This window comes from Hippoglossus hippoglossus, chromosome 20, assembly GCF_009819705.1.
Source record: "Hippoglossus hippoglossus isolate fHipHip1 chromosome 20, fHipHip1.pri, whole genome shotgun sequence".
Classification (NCBI taxonomy): domain Eukaryota; kingdom Metazoa; phylum Chordata; class Actinopteri; order Pleuronectiformes; family Pleuronectidae; genus Hippoglossus; species Hippoglossus hippoglossus.
Window position 1 is genome coordinate 12,808,032 of NC_047170.1, and position 26,325 is coordinate 12,834,356.

Consider the following 26,325-nt stretch of genomic DNA (forward strand, 5'->3'; position numbering starts at 1 on the left):
TCATGTCATGCATGTAACATAATTAGACCTCTACACAAACTTTCACTTGACAGTGACAATAAAGATCTCTTGATCTAGAAATACCCAGCAAGGCTGCTGGAGTTCCACCCGGCAGGATCTGAGATCTCTTTGTGTAGCACTCAGATGTAAACAGTGATATCCTCCCAAACACTCAGCAATTTCCTCTAATTCTTTTAGCTTCTCTATTCAGAAGGGACATAGTTTAATGCACTCGTTTCAAAGTCGTCACTTCGACGCAGTTTGTTCAAGACATTTTTGAATATCTGCTTGATTCTGTATCCAACCTACTATGCTGTGTTTTTAATCAATATCCTGAATCTCATTCAGAGCAGGACGCTGACAGTAAACAGGAGATGGTGGTGGTTCAAGGTCACGGCCTCCAGAGAGACACCCATGAACAATGAACCCTCTATCTCCATCCGGTGGTTTAAATTAGACCTCACTGTTAAAAAGTGTCCCGATGAACTGATGTAAAGCAGCAAACATTTACAAAACCATTAAGTCAACCGTTGAGGCTTAAACTCCAGTTTCCTTTTATATCTACATAAATATTTATGCACCATCTTAATAATAATAATTCAATTATAACCCCATCATGTTTTAAAGCCCCTCACCTCATCTTATTTTGCTGTTGTTAGTGAAGAGAAGTGCAGGGGGAGACAGACGACAGGACATTAGTGTTTGTCCATCACTCTGTTGCATTTTGAAAACTTGATAAGAAACAGAGTTGTGTGCCCATGTCCAGAAAGTGCTGGCTGTTTTTATTGAAATGGTTAAATATCTCAATCTGCCTGAAAAGTGAAAATGGTGGAATCCTCCTTCCACTGCACTCAAACAACCTGATGATATTTTCTCCCTTTTAAAACATATCGACATGATCATACATGAATGAAACACTGCTCGTCAAAGAAACAGCCCTGTGCAAGCTTTCCCCCCACAACTGTTAGATTTGATGAATACATGACATTTTTAGTGTTTGCAGTGGTGTGGAACAAAAGGAGGGCTCGGTGCACCACTGTAGCTTATCACATTACAGTTGCAGCATATTCTTCCTATTGGTGCAAATGCAACAAGTCCGTGGATTTTCATGGAGTGACGGGGCAGACGAGCGAGCTTTACTCTTCGACTGTGTCCTTCTTGCTGGTCTCTTGTCCTTCAAAGATGGGATACTTGCTCTCCACTTCCGCCCAGGTCAAAGCGCCGTTGGCCAAATCCCGGACGATCACAGGCAAGTCACTGACCTGCAGGGAGAAGAGACAGTTTAACTCGATTGTTTTTAAAAGTGCGAGTGCAACTGCAATGCTGCTTTGTGCATTTAAAAAGTTGGAAGCAATGTCCCTGACCCCGAGACTTTACACAGGTTACACCCATAACAATTTGTTTACCGAGATACAGAATTATAACAATCAAAGCCATTGTTGCCGTTACCTCGGCCCTGATCTGCCTCATGGAGTCGCGGTCTCTCAGAGTGGCCGTGTGCGGCGTCTTGTTCACTGTGTCGAAGTCGATGGTGATGCCGAACGCCACGCCGATCTCATCCGTCCTGGCATAGCGCCGCCCGATGGATCCCGAGGAGTCGTCCACCTTATGAGACACGCCGTTCTTGGTCATCGCCTCAGCTAAGGGGAGGGAGAAGGAGGGAGTTCATTTTTTTTTAACCAAGACGGGGGAGGAAACCATTTCTCCTCTTCAGACAGAAATATACGTTATAATTACGTGGGTACTTACATAATTCCTTAACAAACGGCACGAATTCCTGGTTTTGACTCAGAGGCAGGACGGAACATTTGTATGGAGCTACAGTGGCGGGGAAGCTAAAGAACTGTTGGACAGAAAACAAATGGTCATTACTGAGAGCAGGCAAACTTAAAATCACAAGCAGAATGCAACAACAGCAGACAATCAGACCAAGTATTGTATTAATTGATGAATGTGGGTGCTACCACAGATACACAAGAAGGGATTAAGTAGATTTTACCTATGTATGCATTTATCATATTATGTTATCGTATGTGACTGAAAACCATGCAACCACTGCAGCAACTCTACTGGGAAAATGTTCAGTTTATACTGTCCGACTGGGCGACCTCCGTTATCTCCAAGGTGATGAAGCCACGTTACAGTAACAATGTTTGAACATCATGTCCCGACACTGAATCTACCACCTGCTTCATGTCTCACTTTAATCCGATCATAAAACTGAATGCATTCTGTTTGCTTGTAAAGTGCTTTCACCTTGATGCTATGAAGGAAAACAAGCTCTTAAAAACAACTCTTAAAAACAGCGCCATTAAAACTCCATTTAAAAATCATAAAAGTGTGTTGACTGGCACAGTAGCTGACAGCAGCTCGGTGAGGCCTCCGTCTCCGAAGCAGCTGCGGATTTGCGACATGCACTGAAAAGCTAAATTAGTTAAAGTTGAACTAGCTTGAGAAAACTTTGAATCCTTAATTTGTCATATGAATCGTAAAGGACTTCACCACATATATGACAGTGTGTCCAGTGGAAAAGAAAACTGTTACATGAACGGTTAGGACGTAAACAACCAATAAGAACATAGTGTTGATCAACACGATCTTCTTACCGTTCTTTGATCGTCTCCTTCCCTGATGTGGAATGTGTGCTCAAAGATGGTGTACATGATCCTTCCGATGCCAAAGGAGGGTTCAATTACATTTGGAACGACTTCCTCCACTGTGGACAACAAACACAGAGCGAGGTCGTGAGTTACACAAGTTGTCACTCTCAGTTTCCCCGACATAAATCTTCCTCACGTCTTTAATGAGTGAATCTCACCGTGCAGAGTCTTCTGGAAACGCTTCACGCTGACCATGTCCTTGGTGAGTTTGAAGGTCTTGCCCTCCGTCTCGATGGTGAACTCTCTGTCAAGTAAAAATAAATAGAGACACTAAATGATTTTTAAAATAAAAAAACCAAGTGCTTCATATCACTGAACTCCTTGCAACCTAAGCAGTCTGTGATCTCCTAGGGGGAGTTGGGGGTTAATCAGATGCCTGTATTTCCTCATATGAATGCGGGTCATTAAATCGCACTCACCCAGTCTCATTGAGTAGCTGCTCCTGTTCTGTGATGAAGCTCTCGTCACACACGGACAGATACTCCATGGCTAGCTTGGCATCCTTCTTATACGCCTTCCCGATGGCTCCTTTGTTGGCTTCAAACTGGACGACATTTACAACTTTGTGTGGAGAAATTAAGGAGAATGATGAATATCTAGACTTAGAATTTTACAATTGTCGGATGTGGGACGTTTTTGAAGTGTTAAATGCTGAAATTAAAAGGATATGGGTTCTTTAAGAGGCTTCTCAGCGAGCAGAGGGACCTTGGTGGCTCGTGAATGGCATTTTAGATCAAAGCAAGACCGGTCTGCACACCCCACGATCTCGATCCAGCCCTGCAAGGGACAAAACATTTACTCTGAGGAACTGTAGGCGGAGTCGCTGATAAGCCCCTCAGGAAGAAAGCTGCAGCAGAACATACATAGGAGGTTTTGGTTTCGGCGTCCCAGCAGTCACAGGCGTAGTGAGCCATCTCGTTGTCCATGTGCTGTCGGAAACGCAGCTTTTCTTTGGCGATACCAACTTTAGTAAGGTAGAGGTAGATCCTCCCGATGAAATATCCCAGGATGGTGTTATTGATCACTCCCTGCAGCAGACACACAAGATTTAAAAGACAGTTATGATGAAAGTCTGCAAACTATTGATAATTTTTTATCATTACATTTATTCAACCATTATTATCACACTCTTGAATTGAATTTAAAACTAAATCAATCCGATCAGAAGATAGCTTCTTAAAAATACATTTTAGGTAATAAAATGTAAGATAGATATTTATCAGTTTTGACATTTGACCTGGAGTTAAGGCGACTTTTTGTGAAATCTTGAATTTGCTTAAACCTCTCCAGTAGATTTGTGTAATTTCTTCTGATCTCAAAACAAGAATCAAAGTTAAGAAGCAATTCTCAGGGCTCAAGTTGATCTCTTCAAGCTTCCATATTCTTTTCCCTCAAGGTGATTTTCATTTAAAGTTCGAAATCTGACAACACCAATACTCTCAAGTACTTTTATCAGTGTTGCTGTAGCGACGCCTACCTGCTCCACAGCATCTCCCAGCCTCATGACATGTGCAGACTGTCCACTGGTCTGGGCCTTAGAGGAGTACAAGATGAGCTCCAGATCAGCTACATTGGAGAATTTAGGGTGGACCTTCTCATTGGGGTCCACAAAGTGCTCAATCTCAGCCATGGTGAACTCTCTGTGAGGACAGGAAGAGTGGTTAAGTTCTTGTTTAATCTCTCAATATAAAAAGCAAACAAACTTGTTAAAAATGGTAGTTGAGCCAGAGTCTAGCTCACCTGACACGGATGAGTCCAGAGCGAGGAGAGATTTCGTTCCTGAAGGAGTTTCCTATCTGAGCAGCAGCAAAGGGCAGTTTCCCCTGGTTGAACTCTAGGAGACGCTTGAAGTTGAGGAAGATTCCCTGAGCGGTTTCAGGCCTCAAATAGCTGCAGATGAAAGCTGAGGTGAGAATAGCTCAATAATATTTGTACACATGTAGGAACACTCAAGAAGGATTGTTGCATGTTACCCTGGCATATTCCCCCCTGGTCCGATGGACGTCTGAAACATCAGGTTGAAGGAGATGGGAGGTGTGAGGTAATTTCCTGTGGTGGGGGACTTGACGTTGTATTTCACAAACATATCGGTCAGCTCTTGCTGGGTGTAGTTGTCCATCTGGAATAGATGTTGGACAAAGAGTGAATAATCTATCGAACAGCTTTTCCACTGGAAACAACCATTTGCATTCAAATGCTACCGACCTGAGTGACGACTTCCTCCATCTCAGCCTTCTTCTCTGCTGTGCACTTCTTATCAGACATCAACTTCTGGAGATGGGCTGCAGGTTTCAAACAAGAACATATTATAGTTTAAATTCAAACTGGAGTGGTACTGAGTAGAGCCCGCCCACACACACACACACGTGTCTCATTCTTATAAAGGAAAAGGAAGTGGTCTGATAACCCCAAATTCCTTATTACGTCCACCAGGAAGTTTATATTTTCATTGGCATTTGACAGTCTTTTGTTAGAAGGGTTATGCAATTACATTTTGTGAAGGGATGAGGCCTGAGTCAAGTAAGAGAAGATTCAATTTTGTGGATCCAGGAATTTATTTTCCACTGTTTAAGATGGCGAGATAGATCGTTAGCTTTGACAGATGAATGTGCTCTTCCAGCACCCTTCTAGTTTTTCATAAAACTTAAGAGTGTAATCCTGCTAAAAGATAAACCAACACCAATTACCAACAAACAGGGGTGAAAACATAATCTCCTTGGTGGAAGTAATTAACACAGGTTTCTTTTATCTGAAGTGTGAATATTTGGTTCAGATCATCCGTCTGAAATCAGTTAAATCTGTGAAGTCAAAATGTCACTTGTCTTGACATATTGCAGGTATTGCATTACATTTTCATCATCTGATTTTTCTTTTATTATCTGATCCAATTTGTCTTGAGGTCTTTCAGGGACTGAGACGTTCTCCCCACTGCAGAAGTTTTCCAGTTTTGTGGCACCGCTCCAGCCTCTGTCATCCCAGCAGCTTGTATCGCTATGAAAGCCCTGTGTGATTTCTGCTGGTCCAACCACTTCCATTCTCCCCCGGGCACAACAGTGATACTCAGAAACTGGCCAATCAACAGCAGCCAATGACTCTACAAGTTTGGATAGTGTCCAATGTCGGCCTCTGCAGAATTCCTCGGATATTACAGATGAAAAAACTTACAAATCCTTTGGCTGCAGGTGCTTTCAGGATGACTAATCTTTAGTTGGCACAGTAGTGAAAGCAAAGTCTAAAAAAAAACAACAACATGCAGGCCGATATACAACAGACTCACCTTTGAGGAGGTGGTCAGCCCTGAAGCATTCACCGTTCTTAACATCTTTCACCATATAGTCAGCAAATTTTTCCACATGTCCTGATGTCCTGGTGAAACAATAATGCAACAAACAAGCTCAGATCCAAATCGATGGGGGGAAAGAAAGTGTCTGATCCTGTTTAACATTGTATCTGCAACCGGGCTATGGAAGGCTGCGATAGTGACAGTTTCCATGCATGAAACTGCAGAATCAATATTCGCCTGTTAATCAAAACCCACAGTTCAGCACTTTGGAGCCGACTCTAGGAACCACGAGGCGCTCGATCTATTCAGACATGCACCATAACTAAAACCTTTATGTAAAATCATATATTCAACCAGAGGAGATGTGATACGACAGGAAATTACTTCCAGTTTAATTCTTCCACATTTTATGGTGACACAAACAGGACATCAGCAGACAGGAGGCATGTCAAGTGCACGTACTTGAGGACGGACTCAGGGGTCAGCATGGTGCAGTCGATCTCCAGGATCTGCTCCTCCTGGATGAAGTGCTGCCTCCACGCCTGCAGGATGTTGTTCTTCAGGGCACAGCCCACAGGGCCGAAGTCATACAGGCCGCTCACACCTAAGAGGAATCACTGCATGGTAACAGAGTGCTTACAGACGATGTGTATGGCTGAACTGAGAAACTGAAACCTTCATCCCCACTATTAACGCTCTGAATCTTACCTCCATAGATGGCAAAGGCCTGGTCATAGAAGAATCGCCTCTTGAGGGTGTCCTCCATCTTGGTTCTGTCAACGATGTCATCTTTGGGTTGTAGTGACAGTTCCTGAAAAGACAAGAAAAATTCCAGTTTGAGCATTCAAGGTTCATTTTTAAACGCGAGTAAACCCTCTAAAAATAAGGAGAATGACTCATTTCCCATTGCCAGAAGAGGAGTTTTCCTTTCTGTTGATTTTCCAGTGAGTCATGTTCACCGTGCACAAAGCTATTAATGCGTAAATGTGCGAAAGTTCAAAGCAAGTCCGAACGTTGTGCTGGAAAAGATGCAGCATCTGTATCTCGACTGCCAAAATGAAGAAGAGCCAATGAGCATGTTCACTGAGGTGTCATGTTTCCATCAGAGTCAGAGCTGTGGAGTCATTTGACACGGGAGTGAACGCCACTGCCAACAAAATCCAGATGTTAGTGGGTGTTTTGACGAATGGAGGAGGGGCTTTTGTCTGATTGTTAACATGGTGGATAGACACTCGTGAACAAAAGCAAAAGGGCCCACTTCCCACATTTTAGAAGAGAATAACATCAATGCTTTTTGGCACATCCTGATTATTTGAGGAAGAGCTGACCAGTGCGACGAATCACACTTTCACATCTGGCTCTGCGGAGAATTCAAAATGACGTTTGGTTCACTGAGGGGACTGCGTTCAGACTTTAGCTCAAATCCAGAGTTAAAGTGGATCTCGATCACTCACCTTTGACTCCAGGGTTCTCTTCCTCGCCTTCAGTTCAGCCACAGCTCGAGTGACATCCACATCTGGGACCCCCTCCTGCTTCATTTGACGAACCAGCTCCCCCTGAAACACAGAAGAGGCTTGTGATTTGCATATAAAACCCCTGAGCCAGGTACTTCCGCTGACCTCGGGTCTGTGCGTGTTGACAGAGCCATCAGCTGATTGGTATTATTTGTTCTTTATGTGTGAAGCGGTGTGATCTCGGCCTCTTCTCTTTAACCCCCACCCTGCTCACTGTCTGCAACAGCAGCCCTGAAACGTGGCAGAGGGCGCAGACTTCACTGTCAGCTAGCGTTAGCGGTTAGCTAGCGGCGGCTCCCATCCATTGACAGCTTCGTGGGCAGCCAGTGAGCTAGCCGGTTAGCATGTGGCGCTACCCGGCTACACCCGGGAAGGTCCGGGGCGGTGACCGCGTATCTGACCTGAAACAACCGCACCTCGATCGTATGTGTTGAGGCTGTGAGAGAAGTGAGCAGTCACCTGTTCTTTGACCGCGAGCCTCAGAGGGGCGAGGATCTCCTCGATGTTGCCGTCCATGGTTTGTTCTTCCGCCAGCTGCAGCCACGGGCTTCCCTCCTTCTGCTTCTTCTTCTTCCGCAGGCACACCGACGTGGAAAGCGGCCTGTCTCCGGGCGGGTAGCGGAGCCGAACGCAGCGGACCGTGGACACCGGGCAGAGGGAGCGGATCTCAGTGGTGGTCCTCAGCAGTGCTGATGCTGCGCTACGAAGAAGCATGGACCTCCGTAATGCGTGGAGAGGAGAATGATGAAATCACCGAATATAAGTAAACGCCGCGGCCGCTCCGGGAAACGCACTTTCGCCACGCACCGCTGGCCCTTGGTGACGTAGCGGCAGATTCGCCACGAACATGAACGGATTTGTACATTTTTTGCCAGAAGAAAATAACAAATATTAAAAAGTATAGAGTGTATATATAGAGCATATTTACATACATATTTTTATAGTTGTACAATACACTGCTATTTATACTTTGAAGAATTTATATACATACACATACAGTATATGTGCACACAACATTATATACTCATATTCTTTTTGTATACCACCCCTGCCTATATTCTTATAGTATAGACTTATAAGTATATAGTCATATACATGGATACTTATTGTTTTTAAATCTCCTTGTACTAATGCACAAATATAGTTTTCATCCTCCTGTCCCACTGCACTTTCCTCTTTTACCGACAAACAATATTTCCAAAGTGAAAGGTGTATATAATGTACATATTCTATAATTTTATATAATTTATATTCTATACAAATTAAAACGAGAGAAAAATATAAGAGCAAGTCGAATAGGATCCATTTTATTGATTTAGTAGCAAGTATTTTCTCAAGAATTTGACTAAGAAACACTTTTTATTTAAATGTTATGACTTTGTTTTGACTTGTCGTGTTTCTTTTTCTCATCTTACTTCAAAATCGGATTTTGCTCAGTGTTGGTTGGAATACAATTCAATAGGTGTATTTATTTAAACCCCCAACAATACTACAACTGAATAGATAAAGGCTGAATTTCTTTTTAAGCATCAGCCTTCCTGTAGTTCAGCTTATTCTGAAACTCTCGAGCACACGAACATATCTTTAGTAGCCTGGTGGGGATAAAGGATTTGGTTATATTTTCAGATTCTCTTTGTTCCTCTTAAATTATGTGATGTCGGAGCAACAAAAAAGCATATTTAATACGGATTTCACAGAACCCTTTAGATATTGTTAAATCCACAGCAGTGACCTATCTTGTGGAATCTGCTCTATCTGATTCCTTAAGCAAAAAGACAAAGCGTGAGTCATTCCTTCCACACGATTCATCCTGGACACTTTATGTTTGCCCCATGGTTCAAATCTAATAGGCCCTCATCTCAGACAAATTAACACCTGACCTATTTTCCCTTTGGAATCACAAGGTGTGACCTACAACTTTCATCAGTTATAGGAAGATATTGATGATAGCCGGTTTCTTAAGGTCTTGTCGTTCAGTTCGTGCTCTGTTGAACCCAGCATGTCAGCTCAAGCAGTCATGGTGCAGTATTGACTGGATCAGTTTCACTCATTCTGTGGCAAAGCCGACTGATGCCAAATACCAAATTCCACAAATCTGGTTACTTGTGCATGTTTCTGATATTTCTGACATAGTAAAGGTGCTTAGGTTAAAGGGTTCTTTGATGTATCAAAACATTATCAACAGAACAATCTGCCACTGTTTGAGGAAAAATAATACACACCATGTGTATAGACCATTTACAGCGAAAGAGTTTGAGATGTCTCCACATTTGAAACCAATACATTCCAGGAGCTTAAATTAAGTGTACTCCACGAGGTGGCGCCACAGACGAACAAATTATAGATTATTAGGAGGAATCTCACACACAGTCAGAAACTCTCACTTCCAGGGTGATAACACATACTTTAGAAAAAGCTGTGTCAGAGGGCCTGATCGGTGGGGCCAGTCGGCCTTCGGCATCTAGTAAAGGGTCTGGCTCAGAAAGCAAGTTGACCACTCCTGAATTCAATGAAGAATACAGAAAAAAAGAGCAAGAAATAACAGTGGAAAGAAAAATGTTATTCATCCGGATAATTCTTGAGAAGCTGATTTCAAGGATCTTTGCTAAAGCAAAGGTGTTGAACACTCTCAGATCCCCAAACACCATCATCGAGCGTCTGTCTGAAAACATATGGGCCGAAATCCAGGATCCATTTGAGATGAACCCAGAAATTATTAAACGCCTAGACAAAGCCATTTTCAAAAAACTCTGCAAAAAGTGGCAAAGTGTTGGGGGTGTGCTGTTTGAAATGGATGTGGAAGATCCAGCACTGGAAAAATATATTGTCTCTGTCTTCAAAGATCTGCTTGTGTAGCCATCATAGAAATCCAGCGCCATCTGCAGGTTCTTCTCCTGACTGTGCAATGCCGTCTCCAAACCCTTTCAAATTAGAAAAGGGTTTTCTCCATGTTCTCTGATTTCCCCTGTTGAGGAATCTTCGACCATGCTCACACATTACATCTGTACACCATTGGGAGAGTGGGGCCTGTTTCGTTCCACAAATACTCCCTTCGCTCTCCATGGAGTACCCATACCAACATGATGTGAATAGGTCGGAGTCCTTAGAGTCCGTCATTGCAACGGCCATGTGTGGCGAGAATACGAGGCGCTTGCAGCCAGCGTTAGTGAAGGAAAAAGACAGGCCAAAGCGAGTGCCTATCCAGCATGCATTTGAGAACTGCAGGAAGTTTGCTGGATACAGTCCACAGGCTAAAGCAATTAATTAATTCCTCATATTTTTTGCCCGGTGTTTCATATACTTTTAAGATAAGGTTACAGGCAATGTCTGTCAACATTAGACAACAGTCTTGCATCTTCAGTTATTCAACTAATTTTACCTCTATATCTGTTATTTAGAGACTTCTTCCCTCCTTGAACTGAGCTATGTCCCTTTACAAGCCTCACCATGTCACTGTTTATGTGTGAAGCACCTCGAAGGTCTGACAACTTGAGGAAATTATGGGAAAGGCTCATGCAGGGAAAAAGGATTATGTGATTCCAGTTCCTTACTGAACTACACCCACATTCATAAAACATTCAAGGAACCACACTCTGACAGCCCACCGGATGTATTTGAAGGCCGTGAAAAAAGATCCAATGTGTCCAATCAAAGTTATTTTATCGAGACCAGATTCATTTCAATTATTCATCAACAGAAAAACGCTGCTGGAGGGGCAGTGACACTCGATTCCCCCTCAAAGAGAGAAATGTCAGAGGCCAAGTGTTTAATGCCGATAGTGCTACCCTTAAAAAGCCCACGATTAAAGACCCACCAGCTCACATTTCAAATAGATTTTCTCCACTCAGCGACGCACCCGTTGAGAAGCAAACTCTGGTCATTGGTGACTCGGTTCTGAGAAACGTGAGGTTAGCGACAACAGCGACCATAGTCAATTGTATTCCAGGGGCCAGAGCCGGCGACATCGAATCCAAACTGAAGCTGCTGGCTAAAACTAAACGTAAATACAGTAAGATCGTAATTCACGTCGGCAGCAACGACTCCCGGCTTCGTATGTCGGAGGTCACTAAAGTTAATGTGGAGTCGGTGTGTGCTTTCGCAAAAACGATGTCGGACACAGTAATTTTCTCTGGCCCTCTCCCTAACACAACAGGTGATGACATGTTTAGCCGCATGTTGTCTTTTAACCGCTGGCTGTCGAGGTGGTGTCCTGTAAATGGTGTGGGCTTTGTAGATAATTGGCAAACTTTTTGGAGGAAACCTGGTCTTGTTAGGAGAGACGGCGTTCATCCCACTTGGGATGGAGCATCTCTCTTATCTAGGAATATTACCCAGTCTATTAAATGACAACCCAGAGTTGGGACCAGGACGCAGAGCTGCAGTGCTAAACACGTCTCTGCGCTCCCTCTGGATCAGTCACACAACCACAAACCCATAGAGATTGTGTCTGTCCACCGTCCCGTTACATTATTTAAATCAAACAATAATAGAGGGAGAATTCCACACAAAAATCTAATACAAATTAACACAACCTCTGCAACAACTCAGGAAATAAAGACTTTTAAATGTGGTCTGTTAAACATAAGATCATTGTCATCAAAGGCTATTTTAGTTAATGAACTAGTCTCAGATCATAAAATAGATTTATTGTCCCTCACTGAGACGTGGCTGCATCCTGATGAATATGTCAGTCTAAATGAATCTACTCCCCCAAGTCATGTAAATACACACGTCCCCAGAGAATTTGGTCGAGGAGGTGGAGTTGCTGCTATTTTTAACTCCAGTCTATTAATTAATCCTAAACCTAAACTAAGCTACAACTCATTTGAATGTCTTGTTCTTAGTCTTCCACGCCAATCCAAGAAACACCAACAGCCAATCATATTTGCTGTAGTTTACCGTGCCCCTGGGGCTTATACTGAATTTTTAACAGAATTCCCTGAGTTTTTATCAAACCTAGTCCTAAAGACCGATAAAATTATTATTGTTGGTGACTTTAATATTCATGTTGACAATAATAAAGATAGCCTTAGCGTAGCATTTATTTCGCAATTAGACTCAATTGGTTTCAGTCAGTGTGTACACCAACCTACTCATTGTTGTAACCACACACTTGACCTTATATTATCATACGGTGTCAAAATTGAAAATCTAACAGTACTTCCGCGCAATCCAATTCTATCAGACCATAATTTAATAACCTTCGATTTTTCACTATCAGAATATATGCCACTAATAATGAACTCATTTTCAAGATGTTTACCTGATAGTGCTGTAGCTAAATTTAAGGAAATAATTCCGATTACATTTAAACCCGTACTATCCGTCGATATAAACAACAAATTCATTAAAAACCCTAGCTCCACTGAGATTGACCATCTCGTCGATAGCTCTGTAAGGTCATTACGATTAACATTAGACTCAATAGCGCCTCTAAAAAAGAAACATATAAAACATAGTAAATTAGCTCCGTGGTATAATTCCAAGACACATGAGTTAAAACAAGTATCAAGAAAACTAGAAAGGAAGTGGCGCTCCAGCAACCGTGTTGAAAATCTCCTAGACTGGAAGAATAGTGTTAAAGCATATAAGAAGGCCCTCCACAAAGCAAGAGCTGCCTACTATTCAAAACTAATAGAAGAGAATAAAAACAACCCCAGGTTTCTCTTCAGCACTGTAGCCAGGCTGACTGAGAGTCACACCTCCACCGAACCCAGTATTCCTCGATCCCTAAATAGCAATATCTTTATGAATTTCTTTAATGATAAAATTCTAACCATTAGAAATCAAATCAACCATCTCCTGCCCTCAATTGGCACTAATACCCCATCAAGAATAGAAAACTCAGAAACGGCCAAGAATCTTACCAATTATTTAGACAGCTTCTCTCTGATCAGCCTCGATCAGCTGACCAAAATAATCTCATCTTCTAAACCAACAACTTGTATCTCAGACCCCATTCCTACAAAATTACTTAAAGAAATTCTGCCCCTAATTGACAGTTCATTACTGAACACAATACATCTGTCATTATCATCAGGATATGTACCACAGTCTTTTAAAATAGCTGTAATCAAACCCCTCCTCAAAAAACCCACCTTAGACCCAGAGGTTTTAGCCAATTATCGTCCGATATCTAATCTCCCCTTCCTGTCTAAAATCCTAGAAAAAGTTGTAGCCAATCAGCTGTGTGAGTTTCTCCAGGAAAATAATATATATGAAGACTTTCAGTCAGGGTTTAGAGCCAATCACAGCACAGAGACAGCCTTGGCAAAAGTCACTAATGATCTTCTAATAGCTTCAGATCAGGGGTTTGTGTCTGTCCTCGTTCTGTTAGATCTTAGTGCAGCATTTGACACAATTGACCATAATATTTTATTACAGAGACTAGAACAGTTAATTAGCATTAAAGGAACCGCCCTAAAATGGTTTAAATCCTATTTTTCAGACCGCTCCCAATTCGTGCAAGTTAATGATGAGTCATCTGTGCGCACCAAAGTTAACCATGGTGTTCCACAAGGCTCTGTGCTCGGCCCAATTTTATTCTCATTATATATGCTTCCACTTGGAAACATTATCAGGACACACTCGGTAAATTTCCACTGCTATGCGGATGACACCCAGTTATACTTGTCAATAAAACCTGAACAAAGTAATCAAATAACTAAACTCCAAGCATGTCTCAAGGACATAAAAACCTGGATGACCCGCAATTTTCTCTTATTAAACTCAGATAAAACAGAGGTTCTAATACTTGGCCCTAAACACCTTAGAGATACATTATCTAACGATATAGCTGCGCTAGACGACATTGCCCTTGCTTCCAATGAAACAGTCAGGAACTTGGGAGTGATCTTCGATCCTGATTTATCCTTTAATTCTCACTTAAAACAAATTTCTAGGACAGCCTTTTTTCACTTGCGTAATATCTCCAAAATCAGACATGTCCTTTCTCAAAAGGATGCAGAAAAACTAATCCACGCCTTTGTTACATCCAGACTGGATTATTGTAATTCCTTATTATCAGGCTCCAGCAGTAAGTCGTTAAAGACTCTGCAGCTTGTCCAAAATGCCGCAGCACGTGTCCTGACAAGAACCAAGAAAAGAGAGCACATTTCTCCAGTATTAGCTTCGCTACACTGGCTTCCGGTTAAATCTAGAATAGAATTTAAAATTCTCCTCCTCACCTTCAAGGCCCTTAACAATATGGCACCATTATATCTTAAAGAGCTGTTAGTACCTTATCAACCCACTAGAGCACTGCGCTCCCAGAATTCAGGCTTACTTGTCGTCCCTAAAGTCTCTAAAAGTAGAGTAGGAGCCAGAGCTTTCAGCTATCAAGCTCCTCTCCTGTGGAATCATCTCCCGCTTTCAGTTCGGGAGGCAGACACCATCTGTACGTTTAAGAGTAGGCTTAAAACCTTCCTTTTTGATAAAGCTTATAGTTAGAGCTGGTCCAGGCTTGTCCTAGACCTGCTCTTAGTTAGGCTGCTATAGGTTTAGAAGGTCGGGGGACACATGACACACGGAGCTTCTCTTTCCAGCTTCTCCTTCCTCTTCTCAATCTTTATCACATCAAAGTAATTCATATCCCATCAATACATGTTACTGACTTGACTTCTTCCCCGGAGTCCCTTTGCCTTATCGTCCGCAGATCCAGGGCCGCGGCTGTGGCCACATCATGGATTAGGATCTGTGGATCACGTATCAGAGGTCGTAATGGTGGATCCAGTATGGCGGATTCTGCATCGTGCTGGCTGATCGTGATAACAAAGGCAGATCCTTTATCGTGTTGGCATCAGATACTGGTAGTGGACCACGACCGAGGTGGCAGCTGATGATGGATCCTAATGGCGGCAGTGGACAATAACTGTGGACTATAGTGGCATCCGATCTTGATGGTGGATCATGATCTTGCTGGCTGCTGACCATGGACTATGATTGCAGCAGGACTGCTCGATACATAGTATTTCTCCTCAGACACTTGACCATTAATGACATTAATCCACCAATTCACTGACCTTCAGTTATACTTCAAAATGTTTACCCTAATCAATGCTGCTAAAACCTTTATCTTGTTGATGTTCTACTTTACACTTGACATCCATTGCACTTCTGTCCGTCCTGGGAGAGGGATCCCTCACATGTGGCTCTCTCTGAGGTTTCTACGTTCTTTTTTTTCCCTGTTAAAAGGGTTTTTAAGTAGTTTTTCCTTACTCTTGTTGAGGGTTAAGGGCAGAGGATGTCACACCATGTTAAAGCCCTATGAGACAAATTGTGATTTGTGAATATGGGCTATACAAATAAAATTTGATTGATTGATTGATTGATGATCAAGGAGTGAGTACTCCAGTGTTTGCTCTCATTTCATAAGGTGGTGTATGAGCATTCTGATTGGATCTGTCTTTATTCCATTGACACTCACCACTCCCTCCACCAACAACACTGTGCGGAAGGTTTTTTTCCCCTGTCGCTGTAATTTTCCAAAAGATCTCAAACCCAGATAGCATACAGCATATATATATTATGTGGGCCACTTCAGGCAGTGATGCAGCACTTCTGGCCCTCTTGTTGCCCGGACAGAATGGATATGAAATAAAGCCACTGATCACAATTTCTACCCCTCTCAATAATAATAAAGAAAAAGTCACTGTTATAGTTATTTGTAAGTCCATAACTGATTATTGTTATTAAAAATGTGAAGATACAACATTTAGCAAACACTGACTGAACATTCCTCTGCACCAATAATTTACACTTCCTGACACAGACGTTTTATCCATAAACTCTTAATTTATATTATTCGACCCTCTTTTCCTTTGAATATTTACTCATCTGTGTGAAGTAACCATTCTGCAGTTGTACACGTGCTCCCTGTCATCAAGTGGCACAGTAATCTGAGACAGTCAAGTGCTCAGAAGAGATTGTGGTCGTGCAGAGTGGCTCGGGGACCTGTGTGGCCTTGTCCTTTGTACCCATGCATTGTTGTAAACATCAGTGACAGAGCCACTGACACACACTGAGCGGATCATGTTGGCCCGGACATTACATACTAATTATGAGCAGCATCAACAGATGACAGCCTGCACTCATTGCTGTTGTCGTCCCGTCCCTGTGCCACCACACACTCGTCTCTCAGGTGGGGTCATTTAGGAATGTGTGGGCCTGGGCTCCATTAAACTGACAGCAAAGGTGAAGAGGGACGAACACTCAAACACGTCACTGCTGGAAATGGACCAGAAAACCACTCTATCTCCTTTGGTGTTATTCTTCGATCTGCTGAAGCTTAAACCGCGTGAATAATGTTTGTGTATCAGTGCATGTGGAGGGTGTAGGGCTCTGTTGCACAGGAGGAACTTAGACAGAGGGTAATATGATGTAAACAACAGATTAAAGAGGAACTCTACTGATTCTACTTGTGCTGTAAAGGTCATTCATCGTGGTGAGAACTTCTTGATGTGTGAAAACAGCTGTTTAAAGTCTCGGCTTCGTCGAGTCTAAGAAAACAACCCTGATGATGTCACTGCGATGTCATCTGGTTATAGCTTCTCTAAGTATACAAAACATTTTACAAAGCCCGGTACAAATACTTTTGTTTTCAATTTGACTTGAAATATTTCTTGAAAATTACCGTATTTGTTTAATATTACAGTGCTGGGATTGGTGGAAAAGATTTGTCACAGCATTTGGGCTATAGTGAAGATCATGTATATGATCAAGTAAAATTTAACTAGATCAAATAAAAAAATGCAAATACATATCACATTAATTTGAAAATAACTGAAGAGTATGTCGGATAAAAAACATCTGTAATATTTTGTATATTTGTATGTAGATAAATAAATATGAATATGCATATGTGAGAAAACACATCTGACAGAATTGGTTTGTGTCTGGTTGCAATAATAATAATAATAGTTAATAACTAACTAAATAATAACTATTTGCAATGACTTTAAAACGATCTTTGTGCAGCTGTATGCCTGTGAAACATCTGCAAACATGTGTGTGTGCATGTGTGCGTGTGCGTGCGTGTGCGTGTGTGTGTGTGTGTGTGAGAGAGAGAGAAAGAGAGAGAGAGGGGTGGACGGACTGAGAGCTTCTGTTTGACTCTGGACTGAGGAGGGAGACAGAAAATGTTGAGGGCTTGTTGTTGTTGTTGCAGGGAGCCAGTGTGACCCTGTGGCAGACAGACAGGCAGACAGGCGGGAGGACGGCCGCCATCTCTGGGTAAACAGCGTGTCATGCAGCAGATATAGTTGTGTGTGTGTGTGTGTGTGTGTGTGTGTGTGTGTGTGTGTGTGTGTCTGTGTGTGTACAGTAGCAGAAGGCGGGGGCTATGCTTCCTGCAACAGCCTCGGCGGACACGCACGGCAGCTTCGGCGCAGGACTGACGCTTTGTTTGTCTCCTGCGCGTCGGACTGTCACCTCCTCACATGTTGGACGCACCGTGGACCTCTCCTCTTCCTCCTCCTCCTCCTCCTGCTGCTCCTGCTCCTCCTGCTCCTCGTCTTGTCTGTAGGCTCCTGCGGGGGAACGGGACCGCACGCTTCGAGTAAAATGGGATTTTAATGGTGCAAACAGCGGACGCGCTCGGCCGTGCACAGCCAGGGGACTGTCGGACACTTGGTAATGTTTACCGAGGAATAAAACGGTGTAGCCGAAGGTTGCAGAACATCTCGTTTCCATGGACAACACGTCCATAATAACACAGGTCGCAAATCCGAAAGAGGAGGAGAGCATCTCTTCAAGTCAAGATAAAGGTAAGGCGCGTGCACGGAATTCATTATCTTCCATTATTTGTTGTTGTGCAAATGTCACACGCTCGTCCTGGCTCTGCGTGAATTACGGGATTTGCATGTATTCCCGTGCAGCCCTACGTTGTTTACGTTGTGATACACGACCCTGGGTCTGCAATAGCAAAGACACAGAGTATCGACGGGAGAAAAACCTCCATTGTTCAGCCGAAGCAGAGAAACATGCACAGAGCCAGGCTTGGATATCATGTTGTGAGTGCACTGTGCATGTACTGTTAAGAGCTTTATTTTGAAGAGCCCAGAAGACTTTTATTTTTTTATATCTTAAAGGGGTTTTTTTGGGACTTAAAACATGTGATATTTTCTCTCTGTGTGTGTGGAGTGAGATTGGTTTACTACAGGGGGCGGGTACTCCTCCTCTCTCAAACTGGTGGCATCCCTGTATGCATCAGTGGCACTGAAAAAACAACAAATCCCTCCAAGTATCAGCTGTAAAACAACACATTTTTTAAAGTATATATATAATAAGAACATACGTCGCTTTATAGAGGCTGTTTTTGCTCTTCTCATATTTTGCCCACAGTTTTAAAGCAGGACACTGAAGCAATTGCCCTTTAAAAGAGTAAAAACTGTGTTGTTTATCTGTATCATCGGCTCCTTCGTGCAGCATAATAATCATCATGTATCCGACAGTCTGTGCACACGCTGTTAGAAACATCCAATTCCAGCTGTGCCTGAAAACAACAGCTCAACAGCTGCTCTGCAGATTACAGGGGCTGAGCGAAAACACATTTTCTCCGTCTTGTTTTGCACCAGAGTCACCACTAACCATGTGGTGATGGCATCAGTGACAAATCCCCCCCCTCATGATTGAGGAGCTTTTCAGTTTTCATCAGCTTGCAGAGGGGCTGTCTTCAGGCCGAGCGGTAACACTTTTATTTTTAAACTCTCATCAGAGGGGAAACCCTGGTATATTTAATTAATTTCTGCATAGCACACGTGATGCCCGCGCAAAGAAACAAGTGTCCACACGAACAAATGCAGGTGTCCATGGGGGATCGCGGCAGGAGGGTATGCTTGTTCGGAGCTCAGGGACCCCCCATCATTCCCCCCAGTCACCAGGGTGCCCGGAGGCCGGAGGGACCACAGCTTCCTGCTACACCGGGTGCTCTGCGGGAGAAAAGGTCACCTTCCTGCATCACCCTCTGCTGAGCAACACTGACATACATGAACCACTCTGACTCACTGACCTCCCAGCCAGCGGTCATGAAACGAAGTGCTGACCAAGATAACTGGGACTTGCTTTGACAAGTAATTGGACGCAAAGTGTTCAAATTGAGAAGTGAGGTTTTGATAAATGTCCTATTTTCGCTACTATACTGTATTTTTAGGCGTCGTGTTTTCAGATTGTCCATCTGTCCCATTCTTGTGAACACGATATCTCAAGGACACCTTGAAGGAATTTCTTCAAATTCAGTATAAGTGTTCATTTAGAGTCAAGGATTAGCTGATTAGATTTTGGTGTTGAAAGGTCACTGTGACCTCACAGAACACATATTTGTGTCGTCATTGTTTATCATCTTAAGAACTCCTCGAGAGAGTTCTTTCAAATTTGGCGCAAATGTTTAATTAGACTCACAGATGACGTGAGTACATTTGGGTGGTCAAAGGTCATGGTGGCCTCATAAAAAATGTCTTTAGCTTCTTTAATATGATATTTAAAATGTCTTAAGGGAATTTCTTCAATTTTTTGATCAGTTGTCACCTGGACTCAAAGATTTAATGATTAGATTTCAGTTGTCAAAGGTCACAGTGACCTCATGTTATTGTGAAAGCAATATGTCAGGAACACCTGCAGGGACTGAAACTGCACTGTCCACTATTTTGTCTAATGTTTTTCAGCCTTCTCCAATCTTGGGGCGTTGCCTTGATAATTTAATTTAAAGGGAATTTGCAAGTAGAAAAATAAAACTGTTGCATTTTCCCTTTTAGCACTGTCGCTGTCGTTTGGTCAGAATTTCCCACACTTCCTCGTCCGCAACATCCTGCTTGTCCTGAACAGTAAATCCCAGATGACGTAGGGCCAAACATTTAATCCGGCAGGATAAAATCCAGGGTCAGTCACTGACCAGATCGGACGACACACATGCACACACACACTAACACACACACACAGAATCGGCACACACACACACACAGAATCGGCAGGGAGCTGCTTCCTGAATGGAGTCCCTGCTCTTCACCACTGCCTCAAAGCAGACAACAAACAGCACTTGTTGTCCAGGACAGTTGCACAGTGCTCGGGGTGCACTGAAGCCACAAATGACTACACACACACACACACGCACACACTGAATATTTCAGAACACTGGCAAGCTATTTTCGGAGTCCTATCAGTTTCATTCCAAGAAGAGACATAGTAACTCATTACAGCCGAGGTTTTTGGACATTTGGTCAGGTGCAGATTATATCTTTATGCATTATGGATGATGTTCAGTGAGGTGAGGGCTGGAATCATAATGTGGGTGGTATCTTTCTTCAGACAGGCCACATACATCGGTACAAAGTCAACCATGTTACACTTATGGAAGCTTTGCAAGGCTATTTTGTGCATGACTGACTCAGGTTTGAACAAATTTCTTATAACGGATAAATGTGAGCACATTTAGACTGTTAAAGAAAATATAAAGATAAGAGATAAAGCAGTATCATTGTATTTGCTTAAAACTACTTCAAAGAGACCTGCATTAGGAGGCTGAGGAAACAGTATTTCTTGCCTCCACTTGGTGTTTCATGTGGCATCCATATACTTTTCAAGGTCTGATGCAATAAAATGTAACCACTGGAGCGTAACAACGCACAGGGACTGGTGAGCCGGCCATCTTCCATCTCGCTTCACAGATCAGTTCGGCTTTGCTCAGATGACTTCACAGTCCAACTAGTATCAATGGACAAGCCGTTTACCTTAATAAGCTTATCTTAAATCTGACTTTAGCTCTTCACTCTTGCTGGCTGAGTGTTGACAGTTTTCAGACGTGAAAGACAGGATCAGGAAAACGTCCAGAAAATTGGGGCGCGGACATTTTCCGGAGTTTGCCTTTCTCATGTGAAGAATGTAGCAGGAGAATATCCAGGTCAGAAAGGGAATTTTCAGGAAATTTTCATAAATTTTTCGAGAATGTGGCATCTGCCCTTATCGCCAAAAGCTCTCGAATGTCATTGTCTTTTCAAATCGACATCCACGTTTGGATGTGTATTCTATGTGTATGGCTTTTCTTTTTCATCCCGAGATATTTGTATTTCGTGACAGCAAGAAAAATATTGAATATATATGCATAATAATTCTGCTTTAGCATTGCACAGGGACAAATCTGTGTTTTTATCAGCTTTGCTTCATCTACACGGCTGAATAGAGTCAGAGGAATAAATGTTTACTTAAAAAATATCCCCTTTTTGGGGAAGAACAAGACGGACAAATTCTAAGTTTTCTTAAATGCATGTTTGGTTTTTCTTACTTAGGCTGAGAATTATGTACAAGTATACGTGAACGGCAAGTAGGAATTCCTCGAAGGCTTCTCGGTGAGAAGATCCTTGCACCAGCAGAAAGAAAACGAAAAGGAAATAAAATGCAGAGGCTCTTATTTTATGTGAATTCTTAGAAAGGCCTGTTATTATATACGCTCTTTGCTTTTGAGGTTATTCCTGGAACTTGCTCCTGTACGTTAATAAAGTGTTTATGATGTGTGGACCACACCTGCGTGGGTGTGTGCGGCACAGTTAGCGAGGGGAGCCTGCAGAGGTTTGGCCGCCCTGGCGTCTCTGGCACAAGTAACCACTTGACTGTGAACTCAAAGGGTAAAGGAGGACGACAGTCCTCTACTCAATAGGTCTATATATATATTTATTTATACATGTATAAGCCATCCATCTCTCTTGAGAATCGCATTAGTTTGCCGTGTGCATACAGTGAAGTCAATATTCAGGGCACCATTTTGACTGAGAGAAGGAGGGAGGGAGAAGCTGGACTCAGTGCTCTGAAGTGCACGTCCTTATTACAGATTTATGAGCCTATTTCAGCCAATGCAGCTCAGAAAAGCAGATTATCTGCACCTCCAGGGAAGTGTTGAAGTGTCAGATGTTTCCCAGCGCATCTTCATTACTTCAGTCCAGTGCCATGCTGGGCAGCTGATTGGGAAGAGTTGAATGTTTTTTCCTTAAGCTGCTTGACTGATAAGCTTGTTAAGCGTATGTGCGGGCTCGCCGGCCCCAGTGCGTGCATCAGCACGGCTGAAGTGGAACACGAGGGATTGTATTAATTTATGTCTTGTACATTGATTCAGGCCCACAGGACGAGGCGATGTAATGTTTTTACAGCTGCAAGTAGAACATAACAGCGTGGTTGGCATTGGTTTGTGCTGTTGTTGCTCTTTAAGGAGTTTGTTTGGCTTTGTAAGTGACCACCGTGGATTTGCCAGCACTGAATAGTAAATTATACCTGAGCTCATAAACAGTCAATCACCAAAAATGGCTCAATCTCTTGTTTTCAACTGGAAACGATGTCTTAAAATGACAGTTTTATGTCCCTGTCGATGTTGCATTTTAGGCGATTTCAAAATATTGTCAAAAGAAAAACCTCAAAGACTGAAAGCGATGTCGGAATGCAAACTTAACACTTTGAATCAAATTTGCTTTATGTTTAGAAAAACATATCAATTATTATTTCAACAACAGATGGCAAGACAAGCTAGCAAACCACGCAAATCCCGATATTTCTTTATCTTTTCTCTTTTTTCTCTTCTATTCCAAGACACACAAAAATACAAACAAAAACATGCACAAAAAATACAATTAAATAAATAAATAATTAATGAAAATTAAACGAGAAATTGAGGAGAAAATGTGACCCGAATGGTATAGAATGTAAATACAGGTGGGATATTTCTGTGTTTATATTCTGTAACACAATGTAAGGTCAACCTTTTATTTTAAAGAATCAAATTATCTTTGAAACATACCAATATATTAAGCATATCTGGAGCCCAGATGAGTATCAGTCCCGTGTCTCTCCCTCTCCTCAGTGCCTTTCCTCACTTGTGGACTTTAATGGTGGCAACATGTTATTAAAATGTCATTTAAAAAAGAATACAGTGTAATAATGGGATCCAGGCTCGAGTGTTTTTACAGACCTAGTAAAGGTTATCTGTTGTGACACGGAATGCATTACAAAGATTTCTGTCAGAATTTCACATCCGCTCGCAATAAAGAAGAACAAAGTAAAAAAAAATCTGCAAAGTGTCCTTAAATTGGGAGGAAGCCTGTAGAGACACAATGAAGGAGATGTAATCGAGCTGCAATCCCTCCTCAGAGAGGCCACAGGGGAACAAATCGTGTGGGTTGACTCTTTCTTCACTCCCACACTGGCTGAGACTGTGAACGCTCCAGCCTTCACTCAGAATTCTGTTTTAAAAAGGAGGAAGGGTTCACATCGCTGCTGCTCTGAAGTCCAGGCTCTGGCTTCTGGTTTAAAATAGACTGTTAACATCCTTTTTACTTGTAAAGGAATCTTGTCACAGACTCTATTGTTGGTGCAGGATTTCAGATCCTCAAACTGCGCTGTTCAATCACAGGGAAACCAAAGTGTCTTGATCGCCCCCTAGTGGCTGGCTTTAGCATAGGTCAAAAACCCTGCCTCCTCTATGTTAGCAAATGGGACATGGACCAAACTAAAAAGTCCAAGTACATTTTAGATACATTGCCCTCAATGCCGGTTTCTGTCATTTTGGGTAGTTCTTATCGCACTGATGTATGCTCTAGTTTTCATTTTATATTCAAGTTTGATTTGAATTCGTTTAATTTGATGCTATAAAACTGGGGTGAAACATGATTGACCACTTGGCTCCATCCCCTGACCGCTACTTCACAGACGCTGGCTCCAAATGACATCTCTGGCACGGACTGTAGGTCAGTTAAAAGGGAAAGAAATGAAAACTTTCAACTGTAACTACAAATTCTGCATCCAAATTCTTTTGTCAGTTTTTTATTATTACTCATTATACAAACTTATTCACACTAAAGGTGTATAATATAAACTGAATTTTATTATCATAGCTGGTGAAAGTGGGGATGTTTTATTTGAAAAACTTCCTAAATGTAGTTTATGTAGTTTTTAGTACTTCAAAATGTACTCTCCCGGCACCACTGTTTCTTCTCGTTCATCTCACTCTATTTAACTATCATTTTATTTGTGTAATCCTTCATGCTTTTGGTCAGAGAAAGTACTGTAGGTCCTCAGAGTCACATGAGGACATGTTCCTGTTTCTATTCCTGTTCATAGTTTCATTCCTGTGTTACAAGATGAATATTTATTGGGCAACAGCGCAGGAAGACACCATTTCAAATGTGTTAGTCTCTGCTTTTGAGTTACAATTCATGTCGCAAATGTGACATATAAAGATTATTGTATTTAAAATGTATATACAGTGTTAATACTCAAATCCTCTTCTTGTATTTTGCCCTGTGATTGGCTTGTTTTTGAGAATTATAAGCTCCACATTAAAAAAAAGTCACACATTTCTCTGCATTCTCCAAGTCTGTTTTTCCCCGTTAGTTGGTTCCGCTGCACTGGAACATTTGGGGTTTTCTGGGCCTCTTTTTATGTCTGTGTGCTTTGGAGTTTGTGTTCGACAGCATTGTGGGAAGTTTCATGATCAAACGTGGCCCCAAGTGTAGCCCACTGTGCTGCGGCTGCTAGTTTTGGATTGAACCCTGTTTGTAAATGAAAAGAAATGAGACTGTTACAGTAAAACTTCAAGTAAATTCTTTTAAAAAAACAATGTAATGCCTTGTCGACCTCCCCCTGAGCAGGGACTGGCTATGTTTTGCACCATGATAATGTTTTTTATAGTGATTTGAATCCAAAAATATTCATTTTAGTGCCAGATAACTGAGAAACACTCCTGATATGAACTTTAATGAAGCACAGAAGATAGAAGCTTCGTCTTGTTTCCAATTTCAAAGCATCAGTGATTTTCAACTCGTCAAATTTCTCAAGATTGACTCCTGAAAACAAGCAAATGTCCCGATTAGCTGTAAATACACAATATTTTTGTGGAATGACATCACTCAGTCTTTCCCTGCGCATCTTTACACGTCGGTGTTCAGTGGCTGTGAACGAGTAAAGACCATTATTGATGCTCCAAAAGCCACAGTCCCTTTGGAGCAAGCAACGCCACACGGCCGCAACAACAACCGGATGCTGCCCCTTTTAAAGCCTGTCTCTAACAGGACGGGTCTGCTGATTAAGTGAGCGTCCATTCAGCCTAACGGACGTTGTCAAAACAGATCAATAGAATCAGAGAAAGGAAGGGCTGGAGGAGGAAAGAGTGGAGGTTTGTGTGTGTGAGAGCAGGAGAGAGTGTGTCTGTGGGGTTTCAGGCAGGTACAAGCCTGGCTTTGACACGGGGACGGCCTTTCTGCAGATTTTGCCCTCTTCTGGCTGCCATTCATCACCAGTAATTAGCTATCTAAAAGGGAGATCATGTTTAGCCCGTAATGGTTTTTCTGTCACCCGTCCTGAATCGTGCTGCGTGCCAGATTGTGAGATATTTCACAGAGGAGCATAAAAGGTTTATACATTTTTGAAACGATGAGCCTGGAATAAGCAAATGCACGAGCACAGAGGCTGCAGCAGGACTCCGAGAGGTGTTTTTTCTGCCTCTCCAGAGGTAAAGGTGAACACTGTTTAACTGTGAACCTCAGGGGGCACTAAGTAGGACATGCTGTGTGTGGAAATGTAGAGATGAACGCCCCTCAGTGAGCAGTGGCATGGGAAACTGATGCAGCGGTACACAAGCAGGACAAAAATATGACCTACTTGTTTGTTCCCATTCATAGCGAGCAGCCTTTTAATGTGCATGAATCTGATTTACTGCTATTTTCATGAGTGCTGTGTGACAAGAAAACTTGAAGTGACTTTGAGAGTTTCACGCTCTGTGCTCTTCTCATTATATAGAGTACTGCTCAGTCAGTACAGCTGATACCATCAGGGTCATCTTAGCTTTCTAAACAGAAAGCCCTAAGTTACAGACTGGCTCATTATGCCTGCTGCAAAC

General features: G+C 42.4%; 2 protein-coding genes and 1 non-coding gene across 4 annotated transcripts in view; 1 reads left to right on the forward strand and 2 right to left on the reverse strand.

Moving 5' to 3' along the window:
* Positions 1 to 748: 748 nt before the first annotated feature.
* Positions 749 to 8,205, reverse strand: LOC117754234 (glycine--tRNA ligase-like). Its single transcript, XM_034573060.1, has 17 exons — positions 7,917 to 8,205; positions 7,398 to 7,499; positions 6,652 to 6,754; positions 6,406 to 6,547; positions 5,938 to 6,026; positions 4,866 to 4,942; positions 4,634 to 4,779; positions 4,401 to 4,550; positions 4,138 to 4,300; positions 3,524 to 3,688; positions 3,330 to 3,437; positions 3,080 to 3,225; positions 2,819 to 2,904; positions 2,607 to 2,716; positions 1,750 to 1,843; positions 1,450 to 1,640; positions 749 to 1,262 (listed from the first exon to the last, which is right to left on the reverse strand). The coding sequence occupies exons 1-17, from the start codon at positions 8,169 to 8,171 to the stop codon at positions 1,137 to 1,139; spliced, it is 2,253 nt and encodes a 750-aa protein (XP_034428951.1). The 5' UTR covers positions 8,172 to 8,205; the 3' UTR covers positions 749 to 1,136.
* Positions 6,103 to 6,237, reverse strand: LOC117754343. The gene has a single exon (XR_004612405.1). It is a non-coding gene; the product is annotated as a small nucleolar RNA SNORA84 (small nucleolar RNA).
* Positions 8,206 to 17,551: 9,346 nt separating the features above from the next.
* ctdspla (CTD (carboxy-terminal domain, RNA polymerase II, polypeptide A) small phosphatase-like a) overlaps positions 17,552 to 26,325 on the forward strand; it is a 29,227-nt gene continuing 20,453 nt past the window's right edge. The window contains exon 1 of one of the 2 annotated variants that reach the window (XM_034572111.1): positions 17,552 to 18,220. In XM_034572111.1, coding sequence (XP_034428002.1) covers positions 18,145 to 18,220 — 76 coding nt within the window. In that variant the 5' untranslated portion in view covers positions 17,552 to 18,144. The remainder of the gene's footprint in view (positions 18,221 to 26,325) is intronic. The other variant, XM_034572112.1, reaches the window with a different exon arrangement.